This window comes from Plutella xylostella, chromosome 22 (genome assembly GCF_932276165.1).
Source record: "Plutella xylostella chromosome 22, ilPluXylo3.1, whole genome shotgun sequence".
Taxonomy (NCBI): domain Eukaryota; kingdom Metazoa; phylum Arthropoda; class Insecta; order Lepidoptera; family Plutellidae; genus Plutella; species Plutella xylostella.
In genome coordinates, this window is record NC_064002.1 from 10,363,995 (window position 1) to 10,381,962 (window position 17,968).

General features: G+C 35.6%; 2 protein-coding genes across 3 annotated transcripts in view; one reads left to right on the forward strand and one right to left on the reverse strand.

The window, feature by feature from the left end:
- The window catches only part of LOC105387825 (protein javelin), an 89,207-nt gene extending 75,233 nt beyond the window's left edge, over positions 1-13,974 (forward strand). Inside the window, exons 2-3 of the mRNA XM_011558611.3 lie at positions 7,368-8,144; positions 9,053-13,974. Of these exons, the coding sequence (XP_011556913.3) occupies positions 7,368-8,144; positions 9,053-13,718 (5,443 nt within the window). The 3' untranslated portion in view covers positions 13,719-13,974. The remainder of the gene's footprint in view (positions 1-7,367; positions 8,145-9,052) is intronic.
- Positions 1-17,930, reverse strand: part of LOC105387819 (calcium uniporter protein, mitochondrial) — a 120,186-nt gene extending 102,256 nt beyond the window's left edge. Inside the window, exons 1-2 of one of the 2 annotated variants that reach the window (XM_048629024.1) lie at positions 17,655-17,930; positions 14,003-14,111 (exon numbers count right to left, since the gene is read on the reverse strand). In XM_048629024.1, coding sequence (XP_048484981.1) covers positions 14,003-14,111; positions 17,655-17,759 — 214 coding nt within the window. In that variant the 5' untranslated portion in view covers positions 17,760-17,930. The remainder of the gene's footprint in view (positions 1-14,002; positions 14,112-17,654) is intronic. The other variant, XM_048629025.1, reaches the window with a different exon arrangement.
- Positions 17,931-17,968: the final 38 nt, after the last annotated feature.

The window sequence follows — 17,968 nt, forward strand, 5'->3', positions numbered from 1 at the left end:
TGATTGATAGAGTCAAAGTCAGGTCAAGTTTTTTAAGGTTGCGCTATTTTATGTAAAGTTTCCTATCAATGCGGAACATCAATGGCTCTCTTGTGTGATTTAGAAAATGAATAAATTTATAGATGTACTAGTTATGAGACGGCACCTGGGATAGACTCAGACATCTTGATATAATAATTGTTCAACAACTTGGCGTCGCTAACATTCAATTAACAACTCGCGTACTACGGAAGAGCGGCAAGCTTGATTAGATTTATTTAATAAATCTAGTTACTAATTATAGTTACTACACGACCCAGTCTGTCACTATTTATGTAGTGAATGGGTACGTTCATAAATTAACTTTAATTGTAAAGGTGACTTGTGTGTAAATAGCATAGGTCGTAATACATGTGTAGGTATCTATACCTATCTTTGACTCTTTCACGAAGCGCATGTAATATCATAGGTATATAAAATCTAATTTATTCTACCACCTTAATTTCCTTACTTTCATGAAAAAGCTATAAATTGATATGCGACTAACCACATTCGGCTATCGGTAATGGAATTCGAATTCAGACAAAACGCGATAAGCGCCACGCCAGTTATTACCACACATTTATCATTTTATCAGATTTTCAACTCCAATTCACGAAATCGTTCATAAATAAAGTTAACCGGTTCCCACATAAGATGTTTTTACTTACCAATAAGTTAACTTTGTGACAACTTCCTTCCCTGGGATGTGAAACTTGACACTTTAATAAGTACTTAACTAGTTTTTATATTTAATATAGAAATTGTTTCCCGTATAAAATGTATGAAACTGAAGCCACAGAAAGGTAGGTAAGACATCTAGAAAAAAAATAAAGTCAGAATATCAGTTACAAATTTTACAATACAACAGAAATATATTGAATGAATACAGAAGTCACTGACCTCGATTTGTAAAAACGATGAATGTCAATTGAACTCGTTCATAATTTGTAGTTACGAGTGTGTTTTTGCACGTTTACGGTCAACGAACATATCTTTTGTTCTTGTGCGATATTGAAGTCAGTCGCTGGCAAATTACATGGTTGTCTTCCAACTTACCAGTGTCAATGTTATTATTTTACCATTTAAAATGTACCTAGGTATTTAGATGACGACAACTAGACAAACCGTGACGTCCATGAAAGATTTTAACTTTATTGTTAAAAATCTCAATTCTATGGCAGAAGAATCATTACCGTACGTTTTGAAAGACAGGAGATACCTAAATGTGATAATCGAAATATTAGTAGTATCGTAAATGCATAACTCTATACCATGTTTCACGGGGAAAGACATCTGACAGGACCCTTATTACATTCGAATAAGGGTAGTTTTTGTTTGTATCAGATGTCTTTCCCCGTGAAAAAAGGTATAGGATTTAAATACGACATGTTCTCTTCATTACCTTACAGGAAATGTCAATCGTGTAAATACACGTACTTTTTCGTTGTCGGTAATCCTTCACTTACTAACAATCAGCACAGCTGCTAAGTATTCTTAGCAGATTGTAGCTTCTAGTCCTAAGTTGTTCGGGAAAGTTTGTTAAGACTTTGGAGGCTCCAATCATACATCTATACATTTTAACAAGTACTTACTTAATATAGCTTCCGAATGCGAAAGTTTCATCAGATCTGGGATAAACTTTTCACATTGCTTTTCTGTTTGTATTATTGCTTTCAAAAGTTTGAAAAGTTATGATGATTGTAACTCAGATATTCGTGTAATTTCATTGATTATGAAAGTAATAAATAATAATGATAGAGGTAGTTTACTTATGTACGTTACACTTATTTAAATCTGCTGTCATCGAGTTTATTTTCGTTACGCCAGTCTAACGGATCATTTGTTGTTTTGGCAAGCCATCCGTTAATTTAATCGAATTAAAATCGTATCTAATGATTTCATCGAAGTGCTATTTCACTCGAGTGATCGAATCAGGTTGACACGCAAGGCTGATATTTAATTCATTTTAATGTTTGAAGTTTCAGAACACAAACTTTTATGTGATGCAATATTTTAAGTATCAATTTAAAGTGAAAGTGGAAAAAGGCATGGTCAACCATGTGTCCCACCTAACATTACCTTGTAGTCTTGTGACATATTCAACTGATCTCAATCTTAATAGGTAGTGTACTGTGACTACATAAACATGAACGCTCAATTGCACATACCCACAGCCACAGCACCACTTCGCTAAGGAAATATTGTTGCAGAGAAAAGAAAAATATTTGCAGTTCCTGAATGAAATGATTAATTATATTAACTGCGCTACTTCTCGATGTCCACGTTCTTAATTAGATATCAGTATTGATCCATTCCTCGAAAGTCGATTCAGCTATAGTTCACAACTAACTTTTGATTCTAAGGCTGCAAAAATTCCCACAGCGGAGTGAAATGGCGAGCTAAATTCAATCTTGTCCGTATAAAAATAAACCTTAAAGTCGTAAAGTCTATTTCAATGTCTTTGCCGGTGGTTGGGGAAAATTCACTTGAAAGGTTTTCGCTCCCAGGATGTACGCTTCAAGTAATAACTGGGCAATAAATCGAAAAGGATAACTTTTTCTTATCATCTATTCTACGTCTTGAGAAAAATGCATTTCTTGCTTATGGTCTATTATTATGTTTCTATAAAATGATTTAGCTTCTTATTCACCGAGTAAAAGGCAGCTTAAATGGCTAACTTAAATTAGTTAAATTAGCATTTAGAGTCACCTTACCTCTGAGTCTAAACCGAATATTAGAAGCTGTTCAGCCGCAATGTTCACTAAAAAGTATGAACCTACTTTTCCGATACTCACAAGTGTTAATAAATAACAGAAAATTGAAATAAAATAGGAATACTGTTTATCAAAAACTGCATTGTAGATTAAATAAAAAAAAACAGTATCGTTTATTAATAAAATAACTGCGGCGACATCCGTCTGACTTAGGTACGATAAAAAATTATAAATCTTCTACAATTTATTGATGCGAACATTAAAAACGTTCGTTTTCCCTCGGATCGTCGCGTCGCGTGGTTCGCAAATCTTATTTTAGACTCCGCCCCCGCGCGACACACGTCTAAACGATTTCCGAACAGAAAAATAGACTGCGATACTTTGTAACTGAAAATGTGAAGCGCACTAGATCATGCCGATACAAAGTAAAAAGTAACTTTCGGAACCGCCCTGCGGGGCTACTCTGGCTACCGAAACGTACCGTTTTCATGGCAGCTCTCGTGCATTTGTTTATGTCAAGCTAGTGTAACCCTCCACTTTCACTAATTATCTAAACAAGCACTTCAAAACAAATAACAATTTGCTGGCACTTAAACTGGACGGTTATGACTGCACGTGTGATAGACAATGAGCCATAAACTTTTAACACCTTTAAGTTACGGTAAATGTCTGTTTAGAGTTTAGACACTAATTTGAGACTGTAACGAAAACAAGATCATTTGCATTTATTGGATGGTGAAGGCAACAAGAAAGAGATTAAATGTATACTATGTACTATTTCACAGCTTCTAGTACATCCACAAACTCGTATTGTATTATTAACCTTAAAATGAAGATTACAGAATGATAGTCCGCAAGTAATACGCTAATTGTCTCAGGGGGTCACTCTATGTGACGAAACACTAAGTTCCGGAGTACTGCTGCGCGAGCCACGACTCTACCTCGTTTTACTAAACGAGCCCATTGCACGACAGCTCTCATTCGCTCGTTTTCGTCAGTATAGAGTGACCCCCTGCCACGATCGCATCGAATCATACAAATCTCATTCCGCTGTCGAGTCTGCGTGACAGATGGGCAGACATTACACAGACAGTCGATATTAATATACGCCAGATGGAGCATGTCGTGGACACACAAAACAAGTAGACTGTCACAAGGAAGCCATCAACAGACGAGACTAGACATGGCGGCGAAGAATGTGAAAATATTAACTGGGCAGATAATTATAAACTCCACTCAAGGTGACGCCAAAGTAATCGTGTTTACAATGGAATAGACGACGTGTATGATCTGACTAATTGATCTTTTGGTGCTTGTACAAACAGATGTTAAGTTTTTGCGTTTTTATTCATAGATATAACTTAGAAAGTTAGGAAGGTGTGTACAATACAACAACCAGTAAACGATGGTATCGTCTCTTTGCGTCAGTCAAAAAGTCGAAATCCTTATGTATCAGTATCACTCTGTCGTATTGTACCTAAACTTCTTTCAAAACAACTAGGTATAAGTATAAGATATTTATGTCTTGGACGCTTTTGCAAGCTTCTTAGTAAGTGACGCATTTTTATTTAGAAAGTGTTTACCTGAAAAGTCATCACTTCTAAATTTAGTGAAGACCACCCCGGGCTGTTGCCAATGCAACTTTTCACGTTACATATACTGAGGATTTACGTTTTTTTAAATCCTAACTACTTATTTCAGATATATTATTTCTACAGCTATATTCGTATAAAAAAAGTCTAGAAATATACTTAGATAGGTATGTATTACGTAATGATTATCGGTTATATTTATTTCTAAGTAGAACAAATACATAAAAGTGTTCTAGTTAATGAAATTAATTCAAGATATTAAATTATATTTTATGTCACCAATTAAGAATATTTTACATAATATATTTATTTATGTACGTGTAACATAACAGCTCAATAATCAATGCTCTTCTTACGCTATATTTTGCGCTAGATATAAATAAATAAAACGGCACTAAAATATTGTATAGATTCATATTTTTTTATATATTTTACTAAAAAACTGGGATTTTAACTATTGCTTTTTTAAGAATACAGATTGCAATAAAGCATAATTGTCAAACGGTTTGTAAATAAATATGATTTGGTTTAGGAACTGACCGCTATGCCAGAATTAACGTGAGATCTGCCAAGATGTTACACCGTTTTCTTGGTTCGTGTTCCGAGTCTCTTTGATCGTAGGTACTCTTATTTCAGTTATTCGTATATTTTGAACGCCAGGTGCCTGCTGTTACTATCAAACAGGCTAATTTCGTATCTCTATAGAGTAAAGATGTAACTGTGTACCGAAATAGTAAAGCAATCGCAAACAGATTAACAGATTCTAAGGTTTTTTTAAATCTGTATGTGTTTGTATAATGATTTGTACGGTCCCTTCGATGTGTTTTTTAACACATACATTTACTATAAGTTCATAGATATTATTTCTATTTGATATTGTTTTTCTATTCTGGTGCTCCTAATAGAAACATTTATCTCCAAATGGGGTCTCGTACTCGAATTTTCTACTAATTTTTTACAAGTGAGTGCATTAGGCAGACCCGGCCACGGTTTACGTGCCAACAATAATAATGTTAACATTCCTGAATGCTGTAAAAAATAAAAAAGGCCTAATAAAACCCGACGTGAACCATCCCGTTTAAAAAAATAAACTTCTGACAGCATACCCGTAACAAATAGCTTTATCTGTCTCTGTATGAATAAAGTTAAAACGTATTTCATTCCGTCGCTTTTCTGAGTAGGTCAAGCTACACTTTAAAATTATTTAGTAGGTACAGCTTATACCTGCTAGCGCCGCTTCGCCTTAAAAAGGCTTCCCCGTGGGAATTCCGGGATACAATGTAGCCTACGTCGTTCCGGTCAGCTTGAATAAAAATACATCATATCTTTGTCGCTTCGTTGCAACTTGAAGCGAGAAAGAAGGACTTATAAAAATTATTATTTGAAAACATTTCAACCCAAGAAGACCAAAAGTAAAACTTGGGGACAGCATGTTTTTTTGCAAAAGTAAATTAGGAATAACGTATAAATGAAATTTTTGAAAGGCCTGCTTGAAATTGAATTTCGGTTTGATTGATGTTCCAACATTATTCTAAAGTTTAGGGAAAGAGAACTGGCAACTAAACCCTTCGCTAGCGTGTGTGTAAAACTTTGTTAGTGCAAAATTTAGTGTAACTTTGTAGATTAACTAAGTTAGCATACGGGTTGAGCGAGTTTAACTATTTAACGAGATCATAGAATACTGAAATACATGTGTAGTTCACTTGATGACACAGTAGTGATGATAAATAATAATAGCGCTATGATCTAGGTTTCTGATACTAAATTTGTATATTTTTAATGCATCGTCTATTTGTCGTCTACCCTAGCTCATGCCCGAGACTCTTCTCTGGTTAAATTAACCTCACGTGAATACTGACCTCTGTTAAGTGCTCCGTAAATAATTTGGCGCCATCTTTGGAGCACACACATTCAAAATGTCCACTCCAGTCTGCACATGTTTAGACGGAGTGTCATTAGCATCTTGGCCGCGCGGAAACGCAATATTTAATGAAAACATGAAATAAAATGAAGTCTCAGCCATTTCGCCTAAGTGGGCCGGTTGCACGATGAATAATGTAATGGTGGAACGGAAGACAACATCATTTTGAGGCGCCGCCGAAATAATTTGGTCATCCACCGCCGTGATAGTGGGTACTTAGGAAACCCCCGTTTCGTTCAAGAGTTCGTTCATTCAGCATCTTCATTAATGCAAAAGCTGCTTTCGGGTCAATCATAAAACTGAACTTCCAAATTAAGGCTGAAAAGATAATTTAATTTCAAAGTCAGGATGGCGTTATAGTTTGATTAGCAGTAAGTTTATTGTGTAGGAAGATAGGGACACCTGTAGCTCCTGCCGATCAATGTAATGCAGATTGTCGCAATTCATTTACGTCTAATGGTATATAAATCAATATATTTATAATGCCGATAAATGTAGACAGACATGCGTAATAAACTAATTAATTATGCATCTGCAACGCAATTAATCTTATATGAAAAAGGTGTCATGAATGTCTGTCTGTGTGCCTAAATAAATACTCGTATACATTGTTAAATAAACAAATTGAATGTGCAGTAGATATTTTTTTCTACTTCAATTAGAAAGAAAACGGCCCTGACATATTTTTCTTTGAAGACAATGGTAGTTAATTTGTCTGTGAAACTGTAAAGCTTCCTGAAAAACTATCGTAATGACCATCCACTGCAGGAACCTGGCATCGCTCCAACCCCGTCGGACGTCTCTACACTGCCGCCAGTGCAGTCCACAAGCTGACACTAGCTAATGATTAAACCATTCCTTTGAACCGAGCAATACCCATAAGCTCTCGAGATTATTAAACGGTCAGGGCTCGTATATTACGTCTATGCAAACAAAAATAGTAAACCCATAATACTTAACACAATATTTACCCTTATTCCTACTTGACTTGACGTCATTAACACAAACAATGACTCAAATTGACCGTCCCAAGAGCTAAAGTAATCTTAAACTAACAGTATTATCTGCCGCGCGGAAACAAGGATCCCTAATCTAATCAGTTTCTGTTTTCAATTGCAGGCACTCGGTGGACTCGGTCGCGTCGTATTCTAGCCAGAATCACGTAGACCGGATAAGGACACAGAACTTCTCAGCGGCTTCTTGTCACGACGACGACTGTGACTTCAGCTCCATAAAGACAAGTCTCTTCAGGAGATCGTCTTCCAACTTGGACTTCTCCCCGAAGCGGCCGGAGAGCGTCACGTCCAACACCAGCTCCACAAGAAGTCGCCTTCGAGAACTGGTCGAGAGGAAGTCTAGCCAGGACGACTACAGGTCGGTGGCCAGCGCCGTCGGCGACATCCAGTACTTCGAGAACCCCACGGAGACCTTGGAGTTCGACCGCCCGCGGAACGCACACGAGGCCAAGAAGAACACGGATGAGCGTCCGAAGAAGCGGAAACTGACTAAGAGCAAGGAGAAAGAAAAAGAGAAAGAGAAGGAGCTGTGCGAGAGCAAGAAGAAACACGAGAAGTACCAGAGCAAGCTAGCCGAGTACTACAAGGTACCAGTACAACTGCCGCAAGACGAGTTCTACCAACACTTGACGCGGTCGAAGGCGGCGGAGGAGTTACTGCAGAAGAGATTCTCGAACTCGGACACAGAGTTCAACGGTAGCTACGGGAGACTGTGCAAACACAAGGAGCCCGAAGGGTCGAACTTGCGCCGCAGCCGGAGTTTGGCCGTCATACGCGAGGAGACGTTCACAGATCTGCAGATTCAGAATCACGCCAAAAACAAGCGGTCCCAGCTCATTCCTCGAGCACGATTGTTCGACAAACCCTGCTTCAAAGACAGGTAATTGTTTTCATTATACTTTAATCCTAACTAATATTATAAATGCGAAAGTAACTGTGTCTGTCTGTCTGTCTGTCTGTCTGTCTGTCTGTCTGTCTGTTACTCTTTCACGCCAAAACTACTGAACGGATTTGAATGAAATTTTGTATACAGACGGTCTAGACCCTGGGAAAGAACATAGGCTACTTTTTATCCCGGAATTCCCACGGGAAAACTTTTAAGGCGAAGCGAAGCGCGCGGGAACAGCTAGTCTTATATATTTTATTTATATTGTCATGCGGCCGTAGCATATCCTATTAAGGCGTTACAGTGCAATGAAACTACTTTTAAAGTAACATAACTTAAAGTAATTGGACGGCTTAGAAGCGCAATTATTCAGGAAAATCAAAGTTTCCTTCGCAAATATCGTATTTGGTGTACTTGTTGTTGTTGTTGTCGTAGTCCTAAGGTACCCCAGTGGTACAGAGAGCCTCCACGAGAGTGCGCCGATTTGGTGTACTTAGGTATAGACAAATATGTTTAAGAACTTCGTGCAACAACATTTATCATTTTACAGGGTGTTTTATTGTTAATAAATAAATGAACGAATGAATTTCTTAATTAAAGAACGAAGTAAGGAAAAAACAAATAAATAAAGACACATACATGCATATTGCATATGTACAATTTTTCACGACTGTAATCCAAGGGGTAGTCAGAGGTGACTCGCAAGCAATCCACCAGCTTTTTTCACGAGCCGTTTCGCGGTTTAAATTTAATAAATAAATAAAAGAGTTAGGTACCTAAAATAAAAAATATATATATTATTTAGCGGTGGCGGCATTACCTAATTTTCAAGCGTTTACTCTGTTAGAATTATTTAAGAGTAAATAATAATTTTACTAAATCGTTGACTTATCGCTTTTCAGATTACCTGGTCGAGCGAAGTACCAAACAAAGGAGGAAGTTCTCGAGAACATTTACATAGATAGTACTGCCTCCTGTTTTGGTGACATCAACGCCCAGAGGGAAAGTGACAACCGCGCGGAAAACGCCGAAGCCAAATCTGATAAAGAAGACGCAGTTTCCAGAGTTGAGAGCAACCACTCCAGATCCATCAGTGGCAGCTGGCCAAACTTAACCGAGGACATAAAGCACACTAACTTGTCGGAGGATAGCATCGGCCACTCAAGAAACCCTAGTGAGATCGATAGCTTAGACTCCAACTATGTGCGAAAGCATTACAACTTTGAAGCTCATCTGAAAGGAAACTATAAATCCGGCACCCCTGATTCGGAACGCTCGATCGTATCACCTAATGACAGCAAGCAACTATACATAACCACTGACGACCTAGACACTGAGAGCGAAGTGCGGGAGAGATCTAAAAATATAACTCCTAAATCGTATACCAACGATAGTCTATCTATCACAAACAGTGAAAAAGAAAAACCACAAACTGAAGGAACTAATGACAAAGATTACTTTGAAGAAGTATCACTCAAAAGCCCGGTACCAGAGCCTGATAAAAATCACATTCCAACGGTTCTAGTAAATGAACATAAAAACGAAGGTGACTTACAATCTGTTGTCTCTGAGAATGATGAGACTGTGTCCAGTCCTGAAAGCATAACATCCTATATTTCAATATCGATAGCATCATCGACGGATAAATCTCACAAACTTGAACACTTGGCAAACTCTCTTGCTGAGAAGATTGATGAATATTGCGAGTCACAATACTTAGAAAATACTTCGAACGTATCGCAAACTGTCACCACTCAAGATAAAAATCAAGAACCTGACCCTATTTACACAAGAGTCAATAAAAAGAGAACGTTTGCAGATATTAGAAGAGATTCATTTCAGTCAAACAAATCTAATACCAATATATTCAACGAAGTCCAGAAGAAATCAAGCAGCGAAGTGTACATTAGCAATACATACATAGAAAGTGACGATTATTCTACCCAAAGCGGTCAACGTCACTGTGCTTCTACAAAAAACATTACCACAGAGCCTTTTGTGACTACATTAATTGAAAATCAGTACTATTCTTTGCCTGATATAAATATCAGCAAATGCCTAAGGAAATCTGAGAGAATTGATGCTCAGCTAAGAGAAGAAGATCCTGAAGATATTTCCTGTGAGAACACATATGAGATAGCACACTCAAATTTTCGGGAAATACTGACAAACAAGAGCAGTGGCAACTACGGACAACTGAACCAGTCTTACGTTAATCACAATAATAACAACGTAACTAGCATACAAACCTCGAGTATTTATCTTCCTGAGTATTCAGAGCCTGAAATACAGAATTTCACAAAATTAGAAGATGATTTAAAGTCTATCATAACAATTGAAAGTTCAAATGCCGACGATAAAGACATAAACTACTTCCGTGCAGACACACACCAAAACGAAAGAGAAATCAATGAAATCGAAAATACAATAAGAAATACTAAAGTCATTACGAAGTCTGAAAGTCTAAAGATAAATAGTTGCATTTATAAACCACAAGTACATTTATCGAAATCTCGTTCAAACGATGATATAAATCTAGCGTCACAAAAAGCACGCACTGGAGTGAAAAAACATTATTCACTTCGTCAACGTGAACCAGCAGATAATGAGTTAGATCGCTTGCCAAGCCCAAGCACTGTTGTGAGAAGCATAAGCAAACCTATCGATCAATCATTTATTAAGAATCAAAACGTTGACGATAACAAAGCACACTCTTTGTTAACTCGAGTCCAATCTTTCAAAACATCGGCTGAATCCAACATTGCTATACTGCCACTAAGTGGACACCAAACAATTGTTATTGATCCGCCATTGAACCAGAACACCGAAAGCAAGAAGAGAGTACATAAGGATATTTCTAAGCAAGAGCCAGTGAAGCAACCAGTTACTCCTAAACCTTGTACAGAAATAAAATTCCACAGAATCCAAATTGAAGAGCCAATTGATAAGAACAAAAACAAACATAATTCTGTTGATACTTCAAGCTATTATACACCTAAGGATCCATTCATAACTATTAAATTAAATAAAGTAGTCAAGACTAACTTACCAAAGCTAAAGAAGGCTGCTGGTGACAAGATAGCTTCTGTCCAGTATAAGTTCGAGAAGCCACCACCAAAGCTTATAATCAAAGATAACGATAACAAAAAGGCCGCAGAAGCAGCATCACAAAAAATTAATAGCAATATGACAAGACCGCAAATTTTACAAGTTGTTGACTCTAAAACCAGAAAACAAAGTATGTCATCAGAAAGTAAACCTGAGAACCAAACTAAAGATATTATGTATCCCGTTCAGTTAGATATTTCGCAGAAGAAAGAGGAAGAAGGAAAGGGTGAACATGGTGTGAAAGAAAAGTTAAATAATGCTATAAAAACAGACATAGAATATCAGGAAAAACTGCACTCTGTGAAAAACTACTGGTCTAAACTAATAGATAAATCACCTGAAAGTAAGGAAAATTCCAAACCCGAATTTACTCCAACAAAAACTAAAACGGAGGAAATAAAGGAACGAGAGGTTATTTATGAGAAAAACCATAAAGATAATGGAACTAAAGAAGATGACAAACCTAAAGGCGGCGAAACATGTGTTCCAGAAATATCCGTTGGTAATATAATTAAATCCATAGAAAGCGTGAAAATTGTTGATAGTATTCGAAAAATCAGTCAAAGTAAAATACAACTTTGGAAAGATGAAACAGAGAAAGTTAAAAGTGACTCTGAAATCGAGGAGACTACAGTTCAAAAAATTGTGAAAGATTGCGAAAGCAATATTTACGATAACTCTCAAATAGAGAATGCACGTAAAAAGGAACAAGAATCTTGGACAAGAGATACTCCAGAGATAGAGATAGTAGAACTTAGCAACAATGACAACCAAAATCAGAAAACTCAAGCCACCCTCATAAAAGCTAAGGGTTTCGACCAAGGATGTGACGAATTTGATCACGTGAGATACAAAGTTATGAAATCAGAACTATTTAAAAATAGTATGATCGCTAACTATCGCAAAGAGGCTCAATTCGATGGACTTCTACAATACTTACAAGATTATAGTTTCCAAGAATTATTAGTAAACAATAACATTGTGATAATAGAACCAGTACGAACAAAGGTGGAACCAAGCCCGAGGAAAAATGCCGGCACAGACACATGCAAAATTGCACCGACCCTGCTGAAGAGAAACGAAAATGCTGGTAATTTGAACGATAAGAAAAATGCAGTTCGCAGGCATTTCTTTTATCACCCTATACGTGTCAATAAAGAAATAATAGAAGAAGAACTTCCAAATCCAGACACCGTTAAAAAAGTAAGAAATTTATTTGAAGATACCTTGAAGATGAAGAGTCCGATAACAATGTCTCAAGATCCACCATTAATTGATGAGTTGGGATTGACCAGAAGGGCTACATCATACAGAAACTTGAATGAAGATTCTAAAAACAAAGTAGGAGTGCGGAAGAAGGTGATACGACAACTAACTATAGACACGAGTTTCGGGAACAAGAAATGGGATAATGCTAGTCTTTCAAGTGGAGTGTCCAGTGGAGACCTGAGCTCCAACAACGAATATGAAACCGATGGGCTGAGTCCGTACTCCCACAAAAACTTGAAAGAGAATGCATACAGTTCCAGTGATGAATATTTATGTGATTCTATAAATCATGACTTTTGCTGTGAGAGTCAATATGTTAGCCCTGATATAATGAAGAAGATAAGAGACTGTGGTACTTCTGTAACGTACTATGGAGGTAAAGTTTTGAATTCCAAACAAGGCTCTACTGTCAGTCCGATGACGAAAGCAATCATGGAGGAAATAAAGGGACTTCAAAAGAATTGTAGCAGGGACTGCTACTCATGTCAGACAAAATGCCGAGGAGAAAAATGCTCTTGTCTTTCGTCCGACAAACATAAAACTATTGTGTCAGAGAGACAGAACAATTCGAGTACTTCCTCTGACTCTGGAAACCAAGATTTGCAGGAGAACAACAAACGCACAGAAGGCTTTCCAGGATTCAAGTTCAAGCTAGTAAAGTCGAACAGTTGCAGTAGTCGTCTGGAACTAACAGGTTCAGACGAAAACAAGGGATCTCGTCTTAAATTCCGCAACTCACAGATGAAAACAGACGACCCTCCACTTGTTTGTGACGATGAAAATTCAGTAAAGAATAAGATCTGTCGGCTCGAAAGCTACAACAAAGGCATCGCTAAGACACCCTTTGAAAACAAAGAGAAAATGTTGTCACCTCAAACATCGAAAGTAGACTTAAAGCCAAAAGAGAGTATTAAAAAGACAGTTATTGTGGCACCCCAGCCTAGCACTCCTGTCTGCAATAAGGAAGAAACAGTGAACGAAACCCCAAAAAAGGGTGAGTCTGTTGATGAACAAACTAACGCGGCAGAATCTGATGATCCTCACAGCTTCGAGAAGAAATACTACTACGTCAACGAAAATCTAGATCAGAGTAAAGCTGTGACTGGAAAATTCGGTGAGATGGTATTCGAGGAGTTTGAAGTTTTAGAATCCTGTTACGATAGTCTAAATAGTAATAAGTCTTTAAAATAATTTAATATTATTAATTGTAAGCTAAGCTGTTTACGTCAAATGTGATCTGTATTCTATTGATGCTATTAAATTATTGCTTGTAAATGTAGTGCTAGATTTAACAATATAAATAACAGCGTAACCTAAACGTATATCTTAGAGCTTAAAGTACACCCTAGAATACTAAATATCATAGGGAACTGTAACATTCCAATCTATACCAGTTGGTGATGGTCTTAAACTTTGTATAAATTAATAAAATTATTATTAAAGATGATGTGTTGCATTCAATACCCGAGTCTTACCGTCAGTGGCAGCTGGTTCAAGTTTGGTTGGCGTCGCTTTGGATCCGTGGGCGCAGATGCTGGTATAGAAGGACCGACGAGGCGGCCGCCATCTCCGACACCATGACTCCTGGGGACGAAACAAATATCATCAGCAATATTTATTACTGCAGGTTTCACGAATGGAACAGTCAAGTTAGAACAACTTAGATATACTATAGCATGATTCGCTGATATGTCGATGAGCAGGAATTACGCTTAGATAGATAGATTAGATTAAAGTATCAATTAAGTATATTAAAAGGAGTTAAACATAACCTGGATATAATCATGGAGCAAGGCGTTAAGGGTTCCATGTCGTCCTAACTACCAGTATCTGACTGAGATCTGAGATATGCTGAAACGATTTTTCGTCATAATTACTTTAAAGATCCTCCATATACCAATGTTAAAATGTCAGTAAGTACCTAGGTTATTAGGTATACAATTCTGGTTCACTATCATATACACAGTTTCATACTAAAATTATAAATAATAATGATTAATAAAACAAACGATCTCCCAAGTTCAGTGTCAGAATTTTTGATAAGATAAGGAATGGTCGATTGTTAAAATTCCTCGGGATGAATCAACAGTTGTATATTCTGTCATCGTAACATAAATGTATACTGTATAGTGCGACAAACTTATCTGTTCCGGTGGGAGCGAACTAAATTGATCCATATCTCATTATTTACTAATGAATTATGTAGGTATTGATATAGATTAGATGGGTTTATTGAAACCAAAAGAGCGAATAACCACTACTGGCAAACTTAAAATCTTATAGAATGAAGAAATATTACACATTTACGTGAGCTGTCACCGGAACAGATAAGTTTGTGGCACTGTAAACCTATGTGTAATACATGCGATTATGGTGAGGTTAATATTACCCTCTGATGATATAATATGACGTCTTGGCAGCCTCCAGAATAGCTAAGATCGTGTACGAGTTTTCGAGTACGGCCTTTTTAAGATAAGTTTAATGATACGAAGAGTTCCTTCGTATCATTAAACTTATCTTAAAAAGGCCGTAGTAATAGAAAACATATACACTTCAAATGGCAACCAATCGTAACTTTGCACCACATACTATAAAAGTAGGTATCTCAAATGAATTCAGAAAATAAATATACAGTTATTTTTAATACAACCAGTCCGTATTCATGAGAGCAGGTTGAAAGATGCGACGTTATTGAAATCTAAAAAGTACAGTTAATAAAACGCATATAATACATGTATTTACTTACTTAAATGCTTCAGATTATTTATGTTTTTTTAGAAGTCAAGTAGTTTACCGGAATTACACTATTATCTTCGTGAACTCGTAACCAGGGGGAACTCTAGCCTAAGACAAAATTTCGGAACGCTCTGCTGCGCTAATAACGATTCAACTCTACATTGAAGTCTTAAACGTACCTTACGTACCGCGACCTAATACACGGCAACACGTTTTCGTTTGTTTTTGTAGCAAACTAGAGTAAACCTCCAGTAACTTGCCATTGTGGCACAATTGCCATGAACATTATGTGAAGTTCAATGCCGTTTAGCAGATCAGCAGACGTTGGTACTAATACTATAATCACGATAGTTTAGCAGTAGGTATGCTTTAACAAATTTAGAAAATTTAATGGTAGATACAGAAAAAGTAAATGGGACACAAGTTATTACAAATCCATTTACCAAACTAGTTTAACAGGAGTTGATAGTATTTAAATAAGAATATATTGTGTTACTTAAATATGACCTATAATAACCATTTCTTCATCACACATTAAATTATAATTACAAGGAAAATAAACAAAATAATGATACTAGCCATGTATATTATGTTTACAAACAAAAACAAAACAATTTGAATATATTTTACCTACCTACTTACCTTTTGTATAGATCATAATATAGGCTGGAGAAAAAAAATAAGAAGTTGTTAATTAGACAAACACCTTTCAAATAAATAAATCTTAAATCAAGAACTTTATAAATTTGATTAACTTTGGTTTAGAAAAGATATACCATCCTGACTAAAATAGCAAACCTCCTTATCAGTCAACAAGTTTATGACAAGAACCCATAAAGCCGATAAGGATCACTTTGAATGAATTTGTATTCACAATATGAATTTGATAAAACTCTTCAAACATATTAATTAGGTAGTTATTAGTAATTGGTCAATTATATTTCTTATCGATTTAGCTGGTCCGTGACCTACACATTAATGGGTTCAATCAGGGTCATTGTATTATAATCATTAAGAATATAAAGTTTGATGATCTCATCCAATTCCCATACATCCATGTATAATTACTAGAAGTTTAATTTATGTTGAACTTCCTTCATGTCTAGCTAAGCTACATAAAGGAATAGATGAGTAAAGTTTTACTGGATTAGAAAAAAGTTTAAGCCATGCTTGACACATAATAAATAGTTTGAAATAAATAATTTCAATTGTTGTTATATGCGGGAACCTGTTAATGGCATCAAGTTGTTATGTGTTCATAAGTAATATTTAGTTATTAACAAAATGCTGTTGGTTCTCCACGAAAATGTAAAAATAAAACAAAATAATTGAGTATTGCGTATTTGACAGTGCTGAACATCAAAATGTGTCTAGTTTTCATCTTTTTTCATGGTAAGATTATTTATTTTTTCTCTATGATGGTAAGATTAGTATTAGAAATCTTTTTTCATGGTAAGATTATTTATTTTTTCTCTATGATGGTAAGATTAGTATTAGAAATATTAATTAAGTAATTTCAAAATTTCATGATTTTATTTAAAATATACATAGCAATTTTTTTATAGATAATTTTAATCTATTGATAATTAATCTAGGATTACTCTGTGAAGTTGTACATAGCTCAGTTCTGTGTGAGGGAGTTTGTAGCCATTAGTAATTCTTTCACTCACATTTCTTATTAATTATTTTACTATAAATTTTATGTTAAGTGATGAAATAAGACTACTTTTTGTTATTTACATAAGGAATAAATAGGCAAACTACAAAGATTAACTTAAAATAAGTAGGTATCATTTTCATTTCATTTGAACTAAAAAATGATCTTATTTTTTGTAAATATCCTCTTGCTATCTGAAAAATTACTTAGAAAGATAGGTAGGTATGTTAATGAAAAAATGAAATTAAGCTATTTTTATAGTACTGAAAGTATCATTTTAATCCAGTTCTTATACTTATCTGATATAAGATATTCTAAGTAAGTAATTCAAACAGTAAACCAGTGTACCTTGTATATACTTTTAAAGTGGTAATAATAACAAATAAATAAAATTACTATAAGTACAGTAATGTTTCCGTATGTAGGTAAAGGTACTTGTTTTAGCCGCTCAAAAATAATATAAATTCGGTTCTTATCAGAAACTTATTGGCGCTAACATATAACAACACAAAGGTGTATAATAATTTAAAAAGTAATACCACCTTATTAGATTAGTAGACAAATGAATACCTCAAATTAAATTTAGAACCAGTAAAAACAAAAATATTGGACTATTTCGGTGACGTTTGACAGCTTTCTAACCTAAAAATATTGAAAGAGAGAAACATTATCTGACAAATTAAAGTTATCTATGAAGGCCACACTTTCACAATGAAATAAAATACCATACTCACCCTGTTATTTGACAAATCCCTAAAAACAGATGATAAACACAATCCACGATTTATTTCTAATTTTACAAAGAGTCGGCACCTAGAAACACAGACCGTCGACGCCATCTTTCTCTATACTAACATAGACATACGTATACAAAATATATAACTTCGCAACAACAAAAACGATAAATCTCTGAACTTTGATAAAGTTCTTATGAATATAATGCCTTGGAAACAAGCTTGACATAGTAAAACATTTTTAACTGATCATATGTATCGCTCAGCAAATAAAATAACATAAAAGGAATACTACGAAAATATAATAAAGTTTT